The sequence below is a fragment of the Cheilinus undulatus genome, linkage group 13 (assembly GCF_018320785.1).
Source record: "Cheilinus undulatus linkage group 13, ASM1832078v1, whole genome shotgun sequence".
NCBI lineage: Eukaryota > Metazoa > Chordata > Actinopteri > Labriformes > Labridae > Cheilinus > Cheilinus undulatus.
The window spans coordinates 38,854,951-38,876,558 of NC_054877.1; the positions used below are offsets into that span (position 1 = coordinate 38,854,951).

Consider the following 21,608-nt stretch of genomic DNA (forward strand, 5'->3'; position numbering starts at 1 on the left):
ATTGGAAAAACACAAAAAATCTGAAGATAAAAAGACAAAATTGACATAATTTTACACAAAACTCAAAAAATTGGCAAAATTATTGGCACCCTTTTAAAACTGTGGGTAAATCATTTTATTTCAAGCATGTGATGCTCATTTAAAGTCACCTGTGGCAGTAACAGGTGCTGGCAATCTAGAAATCACATCTGAAGCCAGTTAGAATGTCTAAAAGTTGTCTCAACCTTTGTGTTGTGTGCCTGTGTGTGTCACACCAAGCATGGGGAAGAGAAAGAGGAGCCGAGAATTGTCTGAGGACCTAAGAAGCAAAATTGTGGAAAAATATGAACAATCTCAAGGTTACAAGACCATCTCCAGAGATCTACAAATTCCTTTGTCCACTGTATGTAATATAATCAAGAAGTTTATAACCCATGGAACTGTGGCTAATCTCCCTGGACGTGGACGGAAGAGAAAAATTGACAAAAGAATGCAACGCAGGATAGTTGGAATGGTGGATAAACATCCTCAGTCACCTTTCACACAAATTCAGGCTGTCCTGCAGACTCAGGGTGCAAAGGTGTCAGCCTGGACCATACGTTGTAATCTGAATGAGATGAAGCGCTATGGTGGGAGACCAAGGAGAACCCCACTGCTGACAAAGAGACATAAAAAAGCTAGACTGGAGTTTGCAAAAATATACCTGAGTAAGCCTCAGTCCTTCTGGGAGAACATTTTGAGGACAGATGAGACTAAGGTAGAGCTTTTTGAAAAAGCACGTCATTCTACTGTTTACAGAAAACAGAATGAGGCCTACAAAGAAAAGAACACAGTACCTACAGTCAAACATGGTGGAGGTTCAAGGATGTTTTGGGGTTATTTTGCTGCCTCTGGCACTAGGTGCCTTGACTGTGTACAAGGAATCATGAAATCTGAGACTATCAAAAAATGTTTGGGCTGCAATGTAGGGCCTAGTGTCAGAAAGCTGGGTCTGCGTCAGAGGTCATGGGTGTTCCAGCAGGACAGTGACTCCAAACATACCCCAAAAAGCACCAAGAAATGGTTGGAGACAAAGCGCTGGAGAGTTCTGAAGTGGCCAGCAATGAGTCCGGATCTAAATCCCATTGAACATCTATGGAGAGATCTCAAAACTGCTGTTGCAAGAAGCACCCTTCAAATCTGAGAGACCTGGAACAGTTTGCAAAGAAGAGTGGTCCAAAATTCCACTTGAGAGGTGTAAGAAGCTTGTTGATGGTTATAGGAAGCGATTGGTTTCAGTTATTTTTTTCTGAGGTTGTGCAATCAAATATTAAGTTGAGGATGCCAATAATTTTGTCCAGACCATTTTTTGGGTTCTGTGTAAAATTATGTCAATTTTGGCTTTTGTCTTCGGATTTTTTGTGTTGCTCCAATGCACATAAAGGCAATAAACACATGTATACCAAAAATATTTGTTGATTGAAACAATTTCTGGGAGAAATGATGTATTTTCTGTAAAAATTCCAGGGATGCCATGACTGTATATACGTAGATTTTAAGAAAACTAAGGGTTAATGGCTTAATTCAGTGTTCCTCAACCTATTACTCTCTTTAAAAATCTGAAAACTCTCATCACCCATGTCAAAATGTATCAATAAAAACACTTACATTCTACATTTCTATCACTGCCAAAGGATTCATGCAGTAGGATTAACAAAATACTTTTGTAAAGAAACAATTAAAAATCTATATTTCCACAGAGTGGCTGTGTAGGCCTTAAAAACAGAATGTAGCACATTTTAGCACAGCTGTTGAATTGGCGGACACTCGTGAATTTGTTAACACCGACTCTGATGTGTTTTCAAGAAAAATGCATTTTAGAATATTAATTCCCTTTATGCCACAATAGATACTAATCTGCACTAATTTTTTTACTCTACATCCAAGATGTTTTATCATCAAACTCTCAGTCTTCAGCCCCCCTAGATGCAGACTCAAGTGACATCAACTTGAGTCAGTCTCAGATTATAATTTCTACTCTGGGGCTACAGAAGGCCTTTTTTTTTTTAAATCTCATGCAGCAGCAGTCCCAGAACACATAATGTGATCTCCAACTAGCAGCACATTTAATCTGTTCTATATTTACTGTATGTTGATGGTGCTAATCTCATGTAAAAGTAAGCTGATTGAGAGAAGCATACACTGTTAGTGTGGATTTTGGGGGTCCATCTGTTCGACACTTTGGCCTGGATTAAAATATCTGGGTAACTTCTGGTTGGATTAACGTTAAATTTGGCAGAGATAAATGGCCCTACAACACAATGACTCTGGTGAGTTCTTTTTTTCTTACCTAGAGGCTGACGTTTGCATCATTTAAACCTGCCTTTTCTCAACTGTGGCCCAAACTAAAATCTAACTGGGGCCCATCAAAACCATCATACAACCATAACATTAGACTCTAAGTGTTAACCTTCATATTTAACTTTATTAATGGAGAAATTCATTTTAGTGCACTTTGTTTTGCCTTTCAAAATGACTTCAAACCCTTCCTGACTATAATAATTTAGCTTCTCTTTCAGACATATTGACGTTAACGGGGAAAAATTTGCTGAGTCACATAGTACACTTAGAGTACACAATTAGCATGCCACCATTGTTTTAAACATGCAAAGAAAATAGTAAAAATAGTCCAGACTTTGTCACATGTCCAATAGCAGCTCTGGTACACTGTATGTGCAGGATGTGTTAAGAAATGTCAGCTGTAAAATACAATGTTTACTGCATTTCCTTAGATTGTAGCATACTGAACCTACAAATAAGAATGTACAGTGTGTTATTGATCGCTGTCATGGAGCACCTGCTTGTTCTTGATCAGAAATGTTACGGTTTATTACAGACTTTAAACGTCCCGTGCTATGTCCTAACAAACACTGATGTCAGGGTAGTTCATAAGTCACCAGAGGTCCACAGATGACACTTATCCCATCAAATAGATATGAATATCCTCCTTTGTCAGTCCTGTCAGTCATCTATGCAGTAAGTGAGCATTATTTCTTACTCTAATGTCCAAAACAAGCCTGACACAACTTTCTAGCTGGCGCTGGCTAACGAGTGGGAAGGTATGTTTCTGTCTCCAGCTAAGCCCCGCCCACAAAAAACGTCATACTGTTTACTAACACTGAAAGGGTCTATAGAGGGCATGCACTGACGTCACTTTCAGCACGCTACACAACTGCTAAGCAGGCCGACTGGCAAAATGTCCGTCTGCTCTATGAGGAACAGATGAAAACATGAGAAAAACAGACTAACATCTGTTTAAATCAGGGATATTTGAACTGGACAGAGATCTGTATCATTTCCTAAAGACACTGCGGACCATTGACTTCGATGTGTGGTCATATATATCGACTCTTATATAACCTGGTTCATCAGTGATGGATCTGAAATGAATTAACATGGTTAATTCAAGACTTTAGATCAGTTGTTTCTCTGCAGGCCTATTCAGTGTTTCCTTTACTTCTTCTTACTATCTTTAAAAAGATCCCTACATGGTCGTTATATCTGCACTAAATACAGGATATAGCCTACTTCTAAATGAGATCAGCGTAGCCTACCATGTCTGTCTTTCTTAATCTGGTTCAAAATTTAAAAAAAAAACTTTATTTTATTTTAATGTAATAAATTCACATGGTATAGCTCTCAACTTTCGTATATTGCAAAACTGTTAGCTGCTTTATTTGATATGACATCACAGTTTGTTGGTCTTTCCCCTATAAAAGCAGTCGTGTCAATTGGAAATCTGTTGGTAAAGCTATAAAACATAATCTGTTGTCATTAGATGCCTTGCAATCTTAGATATTTATTTGTCTGGTTGTTGCTGAAATTTAAGTTCATGCTTTCTCCCACTCCACAGCTGGAACTGCACTGACTCACGCTACCTGTGATATCACACACGTGTTACTCAACCTGCTCAACCAAAGAGGCAAATTGTTGAAAAATACCTTTGCAAGAGCCACAATCTAAGTGGTGAAAAGTGTCAAAAAAGAGCTAAAGGGGCAATAAAAATAAGTTTAAAGTGTCAAAAAGAGCCAAAAAGCTGCAAAAAGGGGGCAAAAAACTGAGTAAAAAGTGGCAAAATGGTGAGAAGTAACAAAACAATGATTTACTGGTGGCAAAAATGGTCAAAAAGCAGCAAAAACATTGCAAAACATGAATAAAAAGTGACTAAAATGGGAAAAAAAGCTGGGAAAATGGGGAAAAAGTGGCATTTAATGGCAAAAGGCAGCTTAAATGGGTGAGAAGTGGCAGAAAATGGCAAAACTTTGGAAAAATTGTAAAAAAAAAGCAAAAAGGATAAAAATGGCAAAATTTGGCTAAAATTAGCAAAAACTGATTATAAGTGGCAAAAAAAAAATAGATAAAGGGGTCAAAAATTGGGAATAAGTGCAATCAAAATATACAGCCAAAAAATAAAGTTTGACCATTAAAGCCTACTGTATAAATGTGGGAAACAAACTGATTACTGTGATTTGCAATGGATAATTTCTTAGGTCAAAGTTTCCATTTTTTACAGTTTTCTGGCAGAATAATATTTCAAAAGAAGACACAAAAGAGCATCAAATCATCTCAAAAGAGCCACAAGTTGAGTTACACTGCTCTGTATTGTTGTTTTAGACATCCATATCACTGGTCCCCTAATTTTCACAACAAGTGTCTATCTGCCTCTAACAGACAGTTAAATGCTTCCATTATCAAAAACTTTGGTTAACTTTGCCTAAAGCTTTTACAGCCATTTGCAGGTCTCTATTTATTTACAGCTACGAAAAACAATTTGCATGTGAGGTGCAAAACAAATCAAATCAGGAGGAGATAACCATGTGAACACTGGGAACAATATTCAGTTCAGTGCAAGACAAAACAGTAATGCAATAAAGAAAGCCAGCAGTCAAAATAAAAGATTAAAAAATGGACATGAAGACACCTAATCCAGCAGAGTCATGAAAAAAAAAATCCATGTTTTTCAATGCAGATTAAGCACCAACTTCACACCCTGAAGGCTAAAGTTAGCTTTGTTCAAACCAAAAATGAAAGTGTGGGCTTTGTCTTGTCCATTTGTTTGTACTTTGAACAAATCTGCTGAGACTTTGACAAAAATGAAGCGAAATGATGCCTCCCACAACGTGAGAGCATTTCCAAAATTACACCGAGCTGCCACGGCCTCCAGGCTTCCTGCTAACAGATAAAACTGTGGCGACATTTCCCTGACACATTAGCTCAGATGATTCCATCATTTGTGTTTACTGCTTATTGTTGCCCAGTCTCACCCTGGGAGGACTTGAAGGATGAAAATTATTCACACTTATTCCTGATATTCATATTTCATTAATCCAGACAGCCCTTTAGGTAACTTTTAAGGACACGTACACCTACACCTTCAGAAAGCACTAACCTGTTCCTTTACGGAGGCCAGAATGGCGGAGGTGGTTTCGGACTCGGAGCCGTCTCCATTGGAGGCGTTGAGGACCGGGCTCAACATGGCGGCAGCGCTGGCAGTGTCAGACGCCACCTCAGGCACTGGCATACCTCCTGGAAAACAAGGAAAAACATGCAATACTTTGAGTATTATTATGAAAAATGTTTGACATGCCAGCATTTAGTCTGAGTGTCTGTCACACCTACACTCTCTGTATCGCACACTCTCAAACGACAGCACAAATAAGGCTGGCAGAGGAAGAGATGGATGTTCAATATTGACACAGCAGGGTACGGCACAATATAACATTTATAAGTGTATTAAAATTCTATTAAAATCTGGATAACAGCCAGTGTTTGTGTAATAGAGCATCAGAGTGGCAGTAATGCATTTTGATCACATTTTAATGCTCCAGCCTTTTGTCCTGTCATGTCTTTGGTCATTTTTAAACTTCCCCTTTGATTTAATCATGTTCAGGGTCATGTTAATCTGGAGCTTGTCCCAGAATGCATCTGGCAAAGGTCAGTGGCACATCCCCGACAGGTGCAGGAGTACATCTTTAGTACAGGATAACTGGGTCGGAGAGAAAAAGAAGCAGACCCTAATGACAAACCAGCAGATCCAGCGGGCAGCTGGAATTTCATTCCATCAAACCGTTGATTTTTTCTTTGTAGGATTCAACCCTTTCTCGTTTTCATTTTCAAAACAAAAATAAATCTATGTACAGACATTGTTATGGCCGCCCCCCTGCATATATGCACATAAACTACTGAGAATGTCCAAATATACATGTCAGACCAGTACCTCAATTCCAAAAAAGCTAGGTTGCTGTGTAAATAAAATCGAATAATTTGCAATGATTTACAAATGAAAACCCATGTTTTATTCACCAAACTGAGACATTTTACCATTTCACAAAAAAGTACAAGCTCATTTTGAATCTGATGGCATCAACACATCTCACAAATGTAGGGACAGGGCAACAAAAGGCTGGAAAAGTAAGTACTAATGAAAAACAGCTGAGTGGTCATTTAGAAATTGATTAGGTTAAATAGCAACAGGTCGGTAACTTGATTGGGTATAAAAGGAGCCTTTTAGAGTGGGAAAGTCTCTCAGAAGTAAACATGGGTAGAAGTTCAGCAAAAGTTCTGCAACAGCCTGTGTCTTAAAATTGCAAAACAATTTCAGGAAAATGTCCCTAAACTCAAATTTGAAAGATTTTCAATATCCTACACTCTACAGTCCGTAATATCATCAAAAAATTCAGAAAATCTGTAGAAATCCCTGAGCAAGGGATGAGGCTGGAGATCAATATGGGCCCTCAGGTGGCACTGCATTTAAAACAGGCATTTATAATTTATTTTTTTATTTGTAAGTTACATTTCTATATTTCCTATTTTGTATTTATTCATTATACTCATTGAATGCTCCTATTACTCTCTTGCATGCTTTGTTTACACCACTCTGTCTGCTGTAAATTTGGAATTTCCCCTTGTGGGACTAATAAAGGAATATCTCATCTCATTGGTTCAGGCTTTATCTTATCTTATCTTATGATTCTGCACTGGAGTCACTGTATTGGCTCAGGAACACTTCCAGAAATCATTGACTGTCAACACAGTTGGCCATGCCGTCCACAAATGCTAGTTAAAGCTGTATCATGTAAAGAGGACGACATATGTAAACACAGTCCAGAAACGCACCCATCTTCTCTGGGCCAAAGCTCATTTAAAATAGACTGAGGCAAAATGGAAAACTGTTCTGTGGTCAGACAAATCAAAATTTAAAAGTCTGTTTGGAAACAAAGAGCATCACGCCCGGCAGACTAAAGAGGAGAAGGGCCATCCAGCTTGTTGTCAGTGCACAGTTCAAAATCCTGCATCTTTGATGGTGTGAGGTTGTGTTAGTGCCTATGGCGTGGGCAACTTACACATCTGGAAAGGCACTATCAATGCTGAAAAGTATATAGCAGTTTAAGAACATGCTCTCCAACCCCGACATAGCTTTCAGGGAGGCCTTGGCTACTTCAGCAAGACAATGCTAAACCACATACCACATCCATCACAACAGCATCGCATTCACAGTTAGAGTCCAGCTACTAAACTGGCTCGGTGAAAGGCCACCAATTCAAAACATTTTGAATATCATAAAAGAAAAGAAATCCAGCAAAATAGAACTAGGACTGTTGAGCAGCTGGAATCCTTCATCACACAAGAATGGGACAACATTTCTCTCCCAAAACTCCAGGAACTGGTCTCCTAAACTCCCAAACATTTGCAGACTGTTGTTAAAAGAAGAGGGGATTCTACTCAACGGTAAACATGGCCCTGTCCCAACTTTTTTTTAATTAAAAATGAGCTAAATTTTCCATGAAATGGTTAAATGTCTCAGCTTCAGTCTCAGTCTGTATTGCAAATGCTCTAATTCATGTGCACCTTGTTATTCTGGAAAGCTCAGTATGAACTCTGACTGGTCATGAGTGTGAGAGCTGTCCAGGCTTTATTTCCTCACTTTGCTCAATTATATGATTAAAAACATGTGGGAGATAAAGCAGTACTCAATGAGAGGACAAAGATGAATCCATGTGAAGCAGACCCCAGTAACATTTATATAAACTAAAACTCACTCTGTAATAACAAAGAAAATAATTTAGATAAGCACTGGTGCTGGTCTACAGTGTTTCAGGAGTCTTGGTGTTTGAATTTCTACGTTAAACGATGAAGTTACAGTTTGATCACCTACGCCCAGAGGTTTTTCAAAGATAGATATTAATATGTTAATACATCAAAATATAAACAATGGCTCACTAGGCATGAGTAAAATTGAAACTGTATGCTTATGATGACATGGAAAGTGGAATCAAGTTTGTATTTAGTAATAATAACAGTTTGAAATTCAAATTGGCTTCAATTCACCACCTCAATATATCTGTTGGAAATTTCCTTCAACATTTGTATGCCTTAGTCAGAGTTTGCTTACAGGTGCACAGATTTAACAGTTATGATTGTTCTTTTCTTTAAAGATCACATTCTTTGCGTGGAAAGTGGCGTACTCCACCTTCAGAACCTGATTTGTGCTTACGCAACATTTATAAATGAGATCACAAATGATTGAGGGCTGTAGCCAGTGTAAACAGGTGCCTGCTCTACCTGCTAAGCTAAACAAGCCTCACAAATGAGTATATTATTAATCAAACAAAAAGTGCAATCACTTAGCACATATTACAGTAAACTAACTTAAGTACAGCCTGCACAAGGGGCAGTAGATCCCCAAAGGCAGAAGCATGCTCTCATTTGAGTGCATAGTAGAAATAGCATTGTAGCTGGAGTACCACTGTACTTTAAGACCTTGTTACAGGTGTATAAATAGTTGTACCAATACAACAGAGCATCTTGGCTTAAAAATGCAACATTTAAAGCATGAGGCTGGCAATATTGTATAATTTTGGTGTTAACAGTTTCAGAGAAGTGACCAACAATGTGTGAGCCGGGCTCCCTGCTGTGTATGGCTCTCAGCCACGAGCCCACTGAATTCTTCTTCTTAAATATTTAAAAGCATGTCATCAACTTTCCACGAAAAGACTGAAAGCACCCACAACCTTAGCTTTCAGCAGAGGTTACTCAAGCTAGTTGGAAATAGTGCAACTGTTTCTTTCTGGATTAACTGAATTTTTTTGTAACGTCTAGCAATCAGCTATGGAGACAAGATTTATCTAGTTTTATATTAAACGACTGAATAGACACTCATATACACCCATAAAATCAACAAGGTTATGGGTGTATATGACTGAATAGACACTCATATACACCCATAACTTTGTTGATTTTATGATGTTATTATTCCAATCCCTGTTCAGAAAACGTATTTTCATGTTTATTCATAAGGTCACCGGATTCAGGCTCCAAATCACCATTAAACTGTGCAATGTTTTGGTATTGCAAGATTTTAAAGTCCCCGTAAAGTGATACAAAATCTTTATTTTAGGTTTGTTGGATGACAGGCCACTGTGTTATGAACCACCACTGCCAAATTTCAGTCAGGAAAAACATCTCTGAGTTTATAAAATTAAGGAACAAAATCAGGAAAAATGAGGCAGTAAAATCTGCTCTAGGATGATGTGGGCGTATCTACTGAAAGCGTTGAAGCCAAGCCCACTCAGAAGAAATATGATCCTTTCAAGTTTTACAAAATGCTTCTGATCAGAGCGCAGATGCTTGGCTCTGTGCCAGAGCAGAGAGACAGAAATTGGGGATTAAATTTACTGTTTTCTGGCACAAATCTCTCTGTTGTGATTATTTCAATGACCCGTAGTCCAATGTTGCTGATATATTTGGAAAGTTTGGCTCATAATGAAAAAAAACAGCATGTACATCTGTTAACATTCAATGAAGGCGGTGACATCGGCTAACATAAGGCACATCCCCGACGGCTAATATTCCGTATCCAGACTGGTGATGTCATGGGCTACTATATTTGCCCTTTCTAACAGTCTAAACCCAAAATTCAGTCACATTTAGATCTCAGCACTTTCACATAGTTACAGCAGCATTATTACTACATATCTAGTGTGTTAAGAAAAAGTTTGGATTTCACTTTGCAGGTACTTTAATAAAGAAAATAATTTCATATATTGAGAATACTAAAAACTATTTTACACTGGCCTACTTATAAATATTCTGTTTTATTTATACCAAGTGTGATCTGCTAAATGCTACAAAGCCAACTATTACACACTACACCCTTAAGTTCCTATATGTTCCATGCTATTAAGTTAAATTTATTACAGCTGTATTACACATTTTTAATTCCCTGGTGCCTCACAGCATGAAGCAGGCACCCTTTTAGTTATTTTTGCCCCTTACCCTCAAACATCCTGACTCCACCACCGCCAAAGGTGACTTGTGTTAGTGATCTGTGACTAGAAGCACTAATTCCAACAAAAATGATTCATGCATTTTCTTGAAAATTAGCCAATAATGATCAGTTGTTGATTAATCAGCGGGTTGCTAATTGTAATAAATGGTATTATTATAAACATGATAGCAGTTATATTCACAGAAATGACCCTTTAGCTTGCATCATCAGGACTAGCGCACACACTAACACACAAACTTCTGCATGCCTGATGCCATGTGTCATCCTGTTTTGGACCCAGCGTTGGAGGACACGGGCTTCACATGTGCCGTGTAATCCTGATGCAGCACAGAGCTGGTGTAACAGCTGCATCAGCCAGCTTTACACACTGATGAAAGGCTTGTCAGGAGGAATCTGCCACACACACTCTCACACAAACACACGAGAAGAGGGCCGGTTGTCTGCATGAGGCAGCACCGGTCTGGTCTGGTTTAAAGAAGATAGACGGTAACGACAGTAAGCAGAGTAGAAGGGTACGTGTGGAAGGAGAAGCAGGATGGTGGAGAAAAAGGAGGAGAGGGAAGCAGAGAGAAGGCAGTTTGAGGAGAAACTATTACTGCATGCTGTTAGGCAACAATCTGTGGTCACTGAAGGCTGCTAATATGGCTGACCTGGCTTTACTTGTCTTCCATTTTGCAGAGTGTTCTTCTCCGTCTTTACCTATCAAACTAAATTTTTCATAGCCACCCACCTTTCTACTTACGCTACATCTTTTTCTCCTCCTTCTCCATTGCATCCCTCTCCTTCTTTTATGCCTCTAAACTTTCTCCCCCCTCCTCCCTACTCACTTCTCCACACTTGACCTATTTCAGTGTCTCCCCATCTTTCAGCAGATTTCTGCTTTGTTAGGCAGCACGCAGTGGAGGATGACAGAAGGAGGATGACCCGAAACGTAGAGGCTTGGATTTGAACCTGCAACGCTGCGGTGCACCTGAGCCCTCCCAGCATCCCCACCCAACCCCTCCACCCCGAGCGTGCACACTCGGCTGCTTATCTGGCCCGTTGACACCGCTACATGCTTCACATTTTCATGGCATGCTTCTTTTTCTTCTGCTCTTTCCTGGATGTTTTTTTCTCCCCTCCCCAGCTCAGCTTTATCATGTATTTGCACATGTTTTACATCCTCACCTCACCTTACTCTCATATCTACAGCCTACTTACATCCTCCCTCTGTGCCTCCCCCTTCCTCTTTTTACTCTGTAGTCACTTCATACACTTTCATTATCACTTTAACTCATCCTAATCTGTCTCCATTCCTCTCTCACTTTACAGAATGCAATCTCAGTTCCTCATTTATTCTCCTTTTTACTTTTGCTGTTCTTATAAAGGCGGCTCTAGATGAAAACTGTGGTACCTGACACATTCCTTTATTGTTAAAATGCTCTCAAGTGTTTGCAGGACTGTGTGAGTCTAGCTTTACAGCAGCCTCTTTGCACTATATAGCCTGTAATTTGAAGTGGCCTCTTGGGTCTGAAGTAAAGGGGCCTTAAGATGGAATCGTTTCAATTGACTTAATAGTTTCGATACAGTGCTGTAAAATAGTGTTTTCCCCCTCCCTGAGTCCATTTTCTTAGCCTATTTGTCAAACTTAATGGTTTCAGGGCGCCAAACAAATTTAGTTATTTGGCTAAGATAACCAAAGTCAATTTGAAAAAGGCAGTTTTTAAATGAAGATTTAATTTATTAACCTTTAAGAGTGCCTTTAATATCCTAAAGCATTTGTCCCCAAGGACAAACAAATAATATACAGTATATTAATATTTTAAACTACTTCACCCTGAAATATACAAATCAAATATTAATTATATTTTTGGGATTTCAACCCATTACAGGCTAGTATGTTTGCACGATTCCACTGTTTTTTTTATCCCCTCAGAATAGCAAAACAAAAACAAAAACTAGAAAAGCACTCGGAGAGCACAGACCTCCACCATTAGCCCTATCTCCCAATAGTGAAGAATCCTTCAAAAAATTCCTGGATCCGTCCCCATGTGCCCCCCAGCACGGCATTTGCCGATTACTCCCTCCCCCGGTGGGGCAGAAACACGCTGAGGCAAAGCATTGGCTTCGCTACTGGTACCAACAGATGCACCCATGGTCTCACCAGAAGACTGGAAGTCATGGCAGCAGGTGAATATTCCTCTATTCCTCCCAGCATTGTGAGTATTCTCGCTACAATTCGCTGTCTTCCTCTCTGTTATGCTCCGACTCGTCTGCTCGACCGGGCGTGCGTCTTTCAAACTCTAAAGACCCCAAAACTTTGAATAGAAACACACCCAAAACTGCGGCTGGGATTGAAGTTACTCATGTCCGCCATCTCCTGGTGTAAAGTGGTAACAGCACAGACCGCTGCCATAAGCCCTATCTCCCAATAGTACAGAATCCTTAAAAAAAATTCCTGTATCCAGACGGTGATCCAGATCACTCCCAAATCTAATCAGTTCTTCCTTTTGCTATTTCTGACATTTCCCGAAAATTTCATCAATATCCGCTCATCCGTGGTAATTAAAAAAAAAAAATAATAATAATAATAATTCAAACATTATTTAATTATAATTATCATCAGGCTCTAAGTTGGGTCAATGATTGGCAGCAACATTGATTTCCTAAAATCAGCTGTAAAAATATTTTATATTAATATAATATCCAACAAATATAATATATACAATAATATAATATATACAATACAATATAATATAAGCTAATATCCACTTCAAATAAGTCAATCTTTTAAAACTACTTCAGCCTGAAATATACATATCAAATATTTATCATATTTTTGGGGATTAGAACAAAAATACAAAAACTCAAATAAAACACACACACACACCATTATCCAACATCAATAGTGACACATCATTTTAGTAGCAAGGCACCCTAGCAAAAAAAACAGTAAAAAGTGTGATATTTTGCAACATGTTGTGAATGGGGAAAAGTAGTGCCATCTAGTGGAAAAATATAAAAATTAAAGATAGTAAGATAGCTAGTAGTCCAAAATGAAATCTCAACATGAAGGATTGCATTAGTTTATGTTAAAATAAATGTGGGATCAAAAATAGGACATTTTTTGTCCTTGAGAACAAATGTGCCAGTTTTTGTGTAGCTTAGCCATTTTCATCTAATTTAGGAAACAGATGAAAAATCTAAAAAAATATATATATATAAAATAAAATTAATATCCTCTGGCAAATTTGAGCTATATACTAGATTCAACACAGCCAAAATGTCTTGAAAATAAAAAATGAATGGCACAAATAGTCCCTATAGGATCTCTTAAGGGCTAAGGGGAAAAAGCCATCTGAACCTACCCGGTTCTATGTGAAAAAACAAACTAAATAACCGTCTGTGCCACCCTTGGCAGCAACAACTAAGTTTCACGTCACTGTGGAGGAGTTTTGGTCCACTCTCTCTTGCAGAATTTTTTTCATTCAGCTACAGTGCAGGGTTTTCAAGTATGAACTTCCTGTTTGAGGTGATGCCACAGCATCTAAATCATATTAACTGTGCATTCAGAAAGTATTTAGATCTCATTCACCTTTTTCAATTTTGATAAGGTGTAGCCTGATGCTACGGTAAAAAAAAAAAACATTTTTATGCTCATAATCTACACTCAGTACCTCATAACGACAAAGAAAAACAGACCTTTAGAAAGTTTAAATATCATAATGATGCAAGTATATCCAGAAGGGCAACCGTCACTGCAACCCTCCAGTGATCTGGGCTTATAGTTGCTAGCCGGCAGTGTAAAACACATGGAAGCCCTCCTGGCTCTGAAATTCTGTTTTCTTTTTTCTATGCAACATAAAAATTGAAACAGTGAAGGGGATTCTTATACTTCCTGAATGCACTGACTTTGACTAGGCCATTCAGAGGTGGACTTGCTGGTGTGTTTTCTGCTGCATAACCCAAGTGTGCTTGAGCTTGAGGTCTCAAATTCTGGCTGGACATTCTTCTTCAGGGTTTTCTGGTAGAGAGAGAATTCATGTTTCTGAAGAAGCAAAGAAGCCATCACACTCCCACCACCATGTCTGACTGTTGGCATGATGTTCTTTTCATGATTGCTGTGTTAGGTTTACTCCAGATGTTACAGGCTGCACACCTGTTTGCACTTCCACTTGGCTGCATTTGACAGAACAGAAGGTAGAAGCTTATTTTTTTCACACAGCTGTAATATTTTTGCTTTGATACTTATTAGAGTGTTAAATTGCTTTTAAAATTTTATTTTTGGTATTTTTGAAGACAGGTTGTATAATGTACAGCTGTTTAGTTACACTGAGGCCGATGAGCATGTATAGCCAAAGCTTGCATTGCAAAACAGTGCAAAGCAGAGGCTTTCTGAGTGAAAAATTAAAAGCTTTAACAGTTTTCAGTATGGCGTATAACTGAGCCAACATAGCTGTTTTAGAACCTTTTTTGGCTTAAAACTAGCAGATGTGCAGCTATACCTATACATAGCTCTGTAGTTTCCTGTATGAAGGGGCAGAGCTCACTGAAATCTCTGGAGGCTTATGCAATACTGTTGCCAAGTACCTTACAGTAATCCACTTCAAAAGATGCCGAAATATCCCTTTAAGTTAAACTTTTATGTTTTAAAAGTAACATAATCCATTTGAATGAACTTCCCCAGGGACCCCTTAAAGAAGTTTAAGTCACTATAAAAACTGTCAGTTTCCTTTTAATGCAGCATTTAGTGGGGTTCAGACTGAGTCATGCATTCAGCATTCATGCTGTGTTAAAGCAGACTATGAAGTAGTAACACCAGGTACAAGACAGGTGTTAATGATTACTTAGAAGGTTAGAAAAACAGCAACATCCCACTTGAAAATCAATTTAAATGCGTGCATATCCCTTTAGATTCTCAGGTCTTTAGCTATTATAATATCAGTGTTGGGTGTTTGCTGTTAAGTGACTTGATAGGTTGACAGGTTACACACTGAGAAAAGTGAGTCATGCTGCGGCATTAAATACTAAAGAAAGCAATGCATTGGATTTTTTTTTCTTTTTTGGATTACCAGAAGTCAAAGCCTATCAGCTATTCCTGTCTTTAAAAGTGGCAAGTAGCCTCAGCTACAAGCCAACAGATTGGCCAGATTCCTTGTCTACAGATTGTTTTTTTTTTTTTTTTTTTTTCCAGCAGATTGGAAAGGTTGTGCCCCGTCTGAGAATGGATCTGGCCAATCAGCTTCATTTGAAGGGAACAAAGCGCTACCTAAGGGCTTAGCTGTACTGGAAGCTGGAAGCAATGGCTGCTGCCAGAGTAGCGATTAGCTCAGATGTAGTTAAAGTGTAGCATCAGTTTTATACAAACCGGAGTACACTTCTGAAAGCTTGTCTTGTCAGAGGTTTTCACTATTCTCCTGATATGCTTTGGCATGAGCCTGCGATAGGGAAGTTTAACTGTATTTAAAGCAGGTAGAAATGACTCCCACCTGAGTAACGATTAGCCTGGATGTAGCTGTAGTACAGCGGCAGTTTTTAATCAGAACTGGACAGCATCTCTACTCTTCAATAAGAGTATTGAAGAGTCACAAAAAAGAGGGAGGTTTTTGCACTTTTCCCACCTGGCCTCAGAATGAGTTTTATCCACCAACAAGATCCACCGTTCATACAACAGCTACAACTACAACAACGCTTGCCTGCATTTCTATGCCCGCATTTCATCTTGTCGGTCTGATTGGCTAGTAATGACTGTGACAGACAGAATGTTTGACCAGTCACCTTATGAGATTGTCTTTAAAGTTCTGCCATTCCCAGACATTTTGTTTGGCAAGTTTCCCCACTAAATGCGACATATATCCATGCAAGTGACATATGAAACAGTCTGGCGTGTCAGCTTAGTATTTGAACCTTCATTCCACAGCCTATTTTACAGCCCAATGTGAAACACTGCAGCCTAAAAACAGGAATAATTGGCATAATAACCTTTACAGGTCTTTATCCAGCTCATAAGATGACAATGAATCAGACATAGGTATTAAATATCTCACACAGCCTGTGCCTACAGGTAAGAGAGAAACAGAAACAGTGCAGATGCAAGGATTTTTTTTACAGGATAAAGGAAATTAGGGCAGTCTTTTTTGTGTGTTTGAACAATACTCGCCATGTATCCCATAATTGCAACTGTCAAGTCCATCTACAAATGGACTTCCTCCAAGTATTTTCTCAGCCTTGATTTCCCATGATGCTGTACAGATGATGTTTGTACTTCTCCCCACCCCTCATTTGTTGTATTTTCTCCTCCATGCAGATGTCTGTTTTTCTGTACAGTTGTCAAAGGCAGCATTCTGGTGCAGGAATGCAAGCTGCAGAGTGAGATTAAATTGGGGTAGATAACATTAGATTGAAGTTTGAGAAGCTTATTTCTCCTTCTCTCCCTACCACACACCAGAGGCATTTTGAAATGTTTCCCTCCAGGGTGTATTTTTTAAAGCGGTGTTTTAGGGAGGTGAAATAATCTGGCTTTGCAGGAAGGGAAGCCAAAACCGAGCCCCTGCCTCCAGATAAACAAAAACCTTGTAAGATGGTTCAAAGTGGTTTTAAACCCCTAGGTATGACAGTTCTAGTTCTAATGTTGGTTCAATGGGGCTGTCACCTCTGTATGTAAGATTAAAGAGGACATATTACGCAGAAATCACTTTTAAGGCTTTCTAACAAATGTATGTGCCCCTGGCCTGTCCACAATCCCCTCAATACCAGAAAAATCCATTTCCTTCCACCCTCTGTTTCTCCACCTTTCAGAAAATGTGTCCTAAAACAAGCTGTTCTCAGATTTTACCCTCATGATGTCACATGGGGAGTAAGCACTCGCCCCCAGGTTTGGTTGGCCCTCCCAGCTTGGAAGAAAGTTCCATGCCCTTCTTGTGATGCTGGATAGCTCAGTGGGTTACCCCGCTGACTTTTGTCTGGGGGATTGATGGTTCGAATCTCTGTCAAGTCCATAACTTTGGATAAAAGTGTTTGCAACATTGTAACATCAGGAGTGCCACATGTGCCAGCTGTGAGATTTGGTGGAAGAGAGATAATGGTATGGGGCTGATTTTTAGGGTTTGGCTTAGGTCCCTCATCTCCAGTGAAGGACAATCTTAATGCTTCAGCATACCAAGACATTGGTATGCCCCAATACAATGCTATGCTTCCAACTTTGTGGCAACAGTTTGGGGAAGGCCCATTTCTTTTCCAATATGACTGTGCCCCAGAGCGCAAAGCAAGGGTTAAAAAGTCAGGATGCGTGCGGTTAAAGCTCGAGATGAGAGCTGTGTAGAATCAACTCTACTCCCTTCCCTTCCTGTTCTTCTCTGTGTTTGAGCTCCATAGATATGCGCCTCTTCTCACATTGCTCCTCGTGGATGTGCATTTCCGCTGAATCGAATACTGATGGTGGCAAAGCTCTCGTGGAGTGATTTTGCTCCGCTTTTCCACAGAAATCAATGGCTGTGTTACAGGCAAGAAAACCCTTCATCTCAGCATGAACAAATTCTACAGTTGAACATTGCTGGTAACTTTGCCATTGTATCAACTTCTCACTGAGCTGAGAGGCAGAAGCGCACCTACTACAGCGGCCGATAGGAACTCTTCCTCTGATCTGAGCCATGATTGGCTGCGAGTGCTAACCTCCTTATTGATTGGAGCATCACCCCTTGCTGGTTTTCCTCAAGTGAGAGTGCAGCGAGAGGAGGCGTTCCAGATGTGTGTTATTCTTTTAGATGGCTTCAATAACAAGACCCTGACGGGTTGTGTTGTTTTTGTGGGCATACAATACTATAAATAAATTCCTTACTACAGCTTGAAAACGGTTATATTCATTTACTAAATTAATCAGCACAAGATTTACAAGTCAGTTAAACGAATTACCCATCATTTTTATAAACACAGGCTTGAAATCCCGGTCTATAATGCTCTTTTAAACAGTAATGAACCTCTTACCACTAGAGGCCGCTGTAGCTTCAGTTAATGGCCGCTGCTTCCTGTACGGCACGTAACGGATGTAAACATGAGAAGCTCAGTGGTGGCTTAGCAGTTAGTATGTAGAAGGAACAGCATGGTATGACAGTTTTTAAAATAGTATACAGAAATAAAGTGGTATGTAGGATGCTGAGGGTTGAACTCAGATACAACTCACATCAGAAGTGAAAGGAGGCCACATATCAAAGCACGATATTAATCTGCATAAGGAACAAAGGCTGGTGGCACTAGTTTATAATGTTAGTCTGACTGTAGAGAGTATATGAGGCGAACATCCCACCCACTGACACTATGACCCTGTGAGGAATCTGACTGCTTTCTAAGGATTTTCTCCTCTTTAGACTTGTTGGTTAAACAAAATTTAAATGAGCGTTTTGCCGAATGCGGAAATAGACACTAAATAACATCCTTACTAGAAAGACATGGTTTGATGAGTTCAGTGTGGAAGAACTTCACCAGCCGCACAGAGCCCTGACCTCAACCCCATCAAGCACCTTTGGGATGAACTGGAACAGAGATTGCAAGCCAGGCCTTTGTGTTCAGCATCGGTGCCTGACCTCATATATGCTCTACAGAATGAATGGACACAAATTCCCACAGAAAGAAAGTTGTCAGAGAAGAGTGGAGGCTATTATAGCTATAAAAGGGGGGCCAACTCCATGTTAAAGTACATGAATTTGAATACGATGCCATTACAGTCCCTATGGGTGTAACAGTCAGGCGGCCATATTCTCAATATTGTGTATTTACCAGAGTGATCTCATCACAAATCCAAACATTCCTTCACACAAACACCGACTGAAGTTCAGAGGGATAAAAAAATAAATGTGCCCTTATGTTTTAAGACAAGATCTGAAACTGATCAGAAAACTGGATTACAGACTACAGGAGAGAACCATGCGGCCCAGTTTGCCTATGAAACAAAACAAGAGCAGCTCTGGTTTGGACTGTGCAGACAGGGCAGGCAGCCAAATATAGGTCAACTCAACAGAGCGTGTCCAAGCTCTCATCACACAACTGACCAGTACAAAGCAGCTTTCCCCAATAACAGCCGTCAGAACTAGGTTATCGAAGCCCAGAGCCCAGCTAGAGACAAGACTTTGAATATGGATTAGGCCTAAAGGCTTTATTTCTCTGAAGTATAATCTTGGATTTTTACGTCTATATTTCAGCGGCGTAATGCAGGGGTATTTAGCCCCGCATTTCAAAGCGCTAATCTCTGATGTTGCTGTAACGTTGTAGATTCAGCTCACTGTGCCTTGATTGACACGCCTGACATGGGGAATATTGGGTTTAATCTTTTGACCTTTAAAGCTCATCAGTCAGGTCTGAGACAGGCATGTGTTGGCGAAGACAGAATTCATCACAAATCAGCAGCAAATCAGCCAATGTTTGAATGTTGTCCCCCTGCCTGGTGTTGTGTACTTCACACAGTTGTGTAGACGGAGCACTGGAGCATTCTTCTGTGTGTTTGTTTGTGCGTCGTCCTTCTGGGATGTGATTGTTTGTTATGTGTTTGACGGGCAGTCCCCTGTCACCTCATTAAAACTTGCTGCAGTGTTTTGTTTTGGCTTCACCAGTCATCTGTCCCTTTGTCTAGACCCTGCGCCCACCACTCGGCTTTTTAATTTAACAACACTCTCACACTCACATTAACAATGTAATTAGCGCTGTCTGTGTCTCATTGTGTATTTATCAAGACCTAGAGACCAGAGTGGAACAATGCCTTTAGCTTTTTTTCTCTTACCCTAGTGTGATTTTCTTTGAACCTTGATTTTTAAAACAGAAAAGTAAATAGACTCTCTAAATTAAACATGGAGTAAAAGGGATTGAAGTTTGAGAGCAAATCTTCTGATGTGTGTTTCTACATTGATCTTAAGGAAAAAAAATCAGTGCAAAGACATCCACCAAGCATATAAGAGTACTTTTAGAAGATGGTTAAGGGGAGCTTTTAAGTTTAGTAGAACTGAGAAAGCTCCATAAGTGAGTGTAGCATGTTCAACAACACAGCATAAAAATGGATTTCCCCTTTTGGGATCAACAAAGGATATCGTCTTCCTCTATATTCTGCACTGGGCTGATATTTGATAAACCAAACGTCAGTGTATGGCAACAAGCTACATCCACATAAACCATACAGTGATTTAAGGGCTGTGCTATGGGCTGCACCAGCTTAAGTCAGTCATAGTGGTGATACTATTTTGTGGTGAAATACTGGCTCAATATCTTGTTCAGTAATGATTTATTTTCTTGTTGTGTCAGTTTTGTGATGTAATTTCAACCTACAGCCACTAGTTGACAGCAGACATTAATCGGTTTGACTCTTCCTTCTTCTCCTCTGTTCAGGCAACAAGATCACCCCAGTCTTGACAGCTTACACATCTAGAAAGGCAATATCAATGCTTAAAAGTGTGTAGAGGTTTTAGAGAAACCCCTTTAGGGAAGGTCTTGACTATTTCAGCAAGACAATGCTAAACCATATACAACAGCATGGCGTCACAACTGAAGAGTCTAGGTGCAGGACTGGTTTGCCTGCAGTCCAAATCTTTAACCAATAGTACACACTTGGAGCATCATAAAAATGGAAAATCCTGCAAAGAAGGCCAAGGACTTGACCAAGGTTGAGCAGCTAGAATCCTACCTCAGACAAGAATGGGAATTGCAGTCTCAAAGGAGACCATCACTAGAGCCCTGCACAGAAATGCACAGAAACTCAACTTCTGCAGAAGAGACCCCTTCAATCCAGACTGGAGTGTGCTAAGGACAACCTGGAGAAGGATTATGAATACTGGAAGTGTGTCCTTTGGTCAGATTAAACTAAACTAGAGCTCTAGAGCACAGAGATGTTGGTGATGTCTGAAGAAAGAAGGGAGAGGCATATCACTCAAAGAACACCGTTCCACAGTGAAACATGGCGGTGGGAGTATTATGCTGTGGGGATGCTTCAGTGCATCTGGAACTGGAAACCCTGTCAAGGTGGACAAAACCATGAAGAAAAAGGATATGTGGAGATTTTGAAAGAAAACCTGAAGCAGTCAGCAACAAGACTGAGTCTGGGTCGTTGCTTTGTCTTCCAATAGAACAACGACCTAAAACATATGTGGCTCCTGGTGAAGAACTACCTTCAGAAGACCAAAGTGAGCGTTATTGACCGGCCTGCACAAATCCCTGACTTAAATTCCATTGAAAATCTGTGGGGTGACCTGAAGACGATGGTCCATGCCAGAAGACCATCACAACTGGAGGAGCTTGAGAGATTGGCCAAAGAAGAATGGGCTGGGATTCCTCAAGAGACATGTCA

General features: G+C 39.8%; 1 protein-coding gene across 9 annotated transcripts in view; it reads right to left on the reverse strand.

Moving 5' to 3' along the window:
- The window catches only part of ctnnd2b (catenin (cadherin-associated protein), delta 2b), a 273,868-nt gene that overhangs the window by 196,029 nt on the left and 56,231 nt on the right, over positions 1 to 21,608 (reverse strand). For all 9 annotated transcript variants that reach the window (XM_041803815.1, XM_041803814.1, XM_041803823.1 and 6 more), the window contains exon 2: positions 5,408 to 5,544. In XM_041803815.1, coding sequence (XP_041659749.1) covers positions 5,408 to 5,539 — 132 coding nt within the window. In that variant the 5' untranslated portion in view covers positions 5,540 to 5,544. The remainder of the gene's footprint in view (positions 1 to 5,407; positions 5,545 to 21,608) is intronic.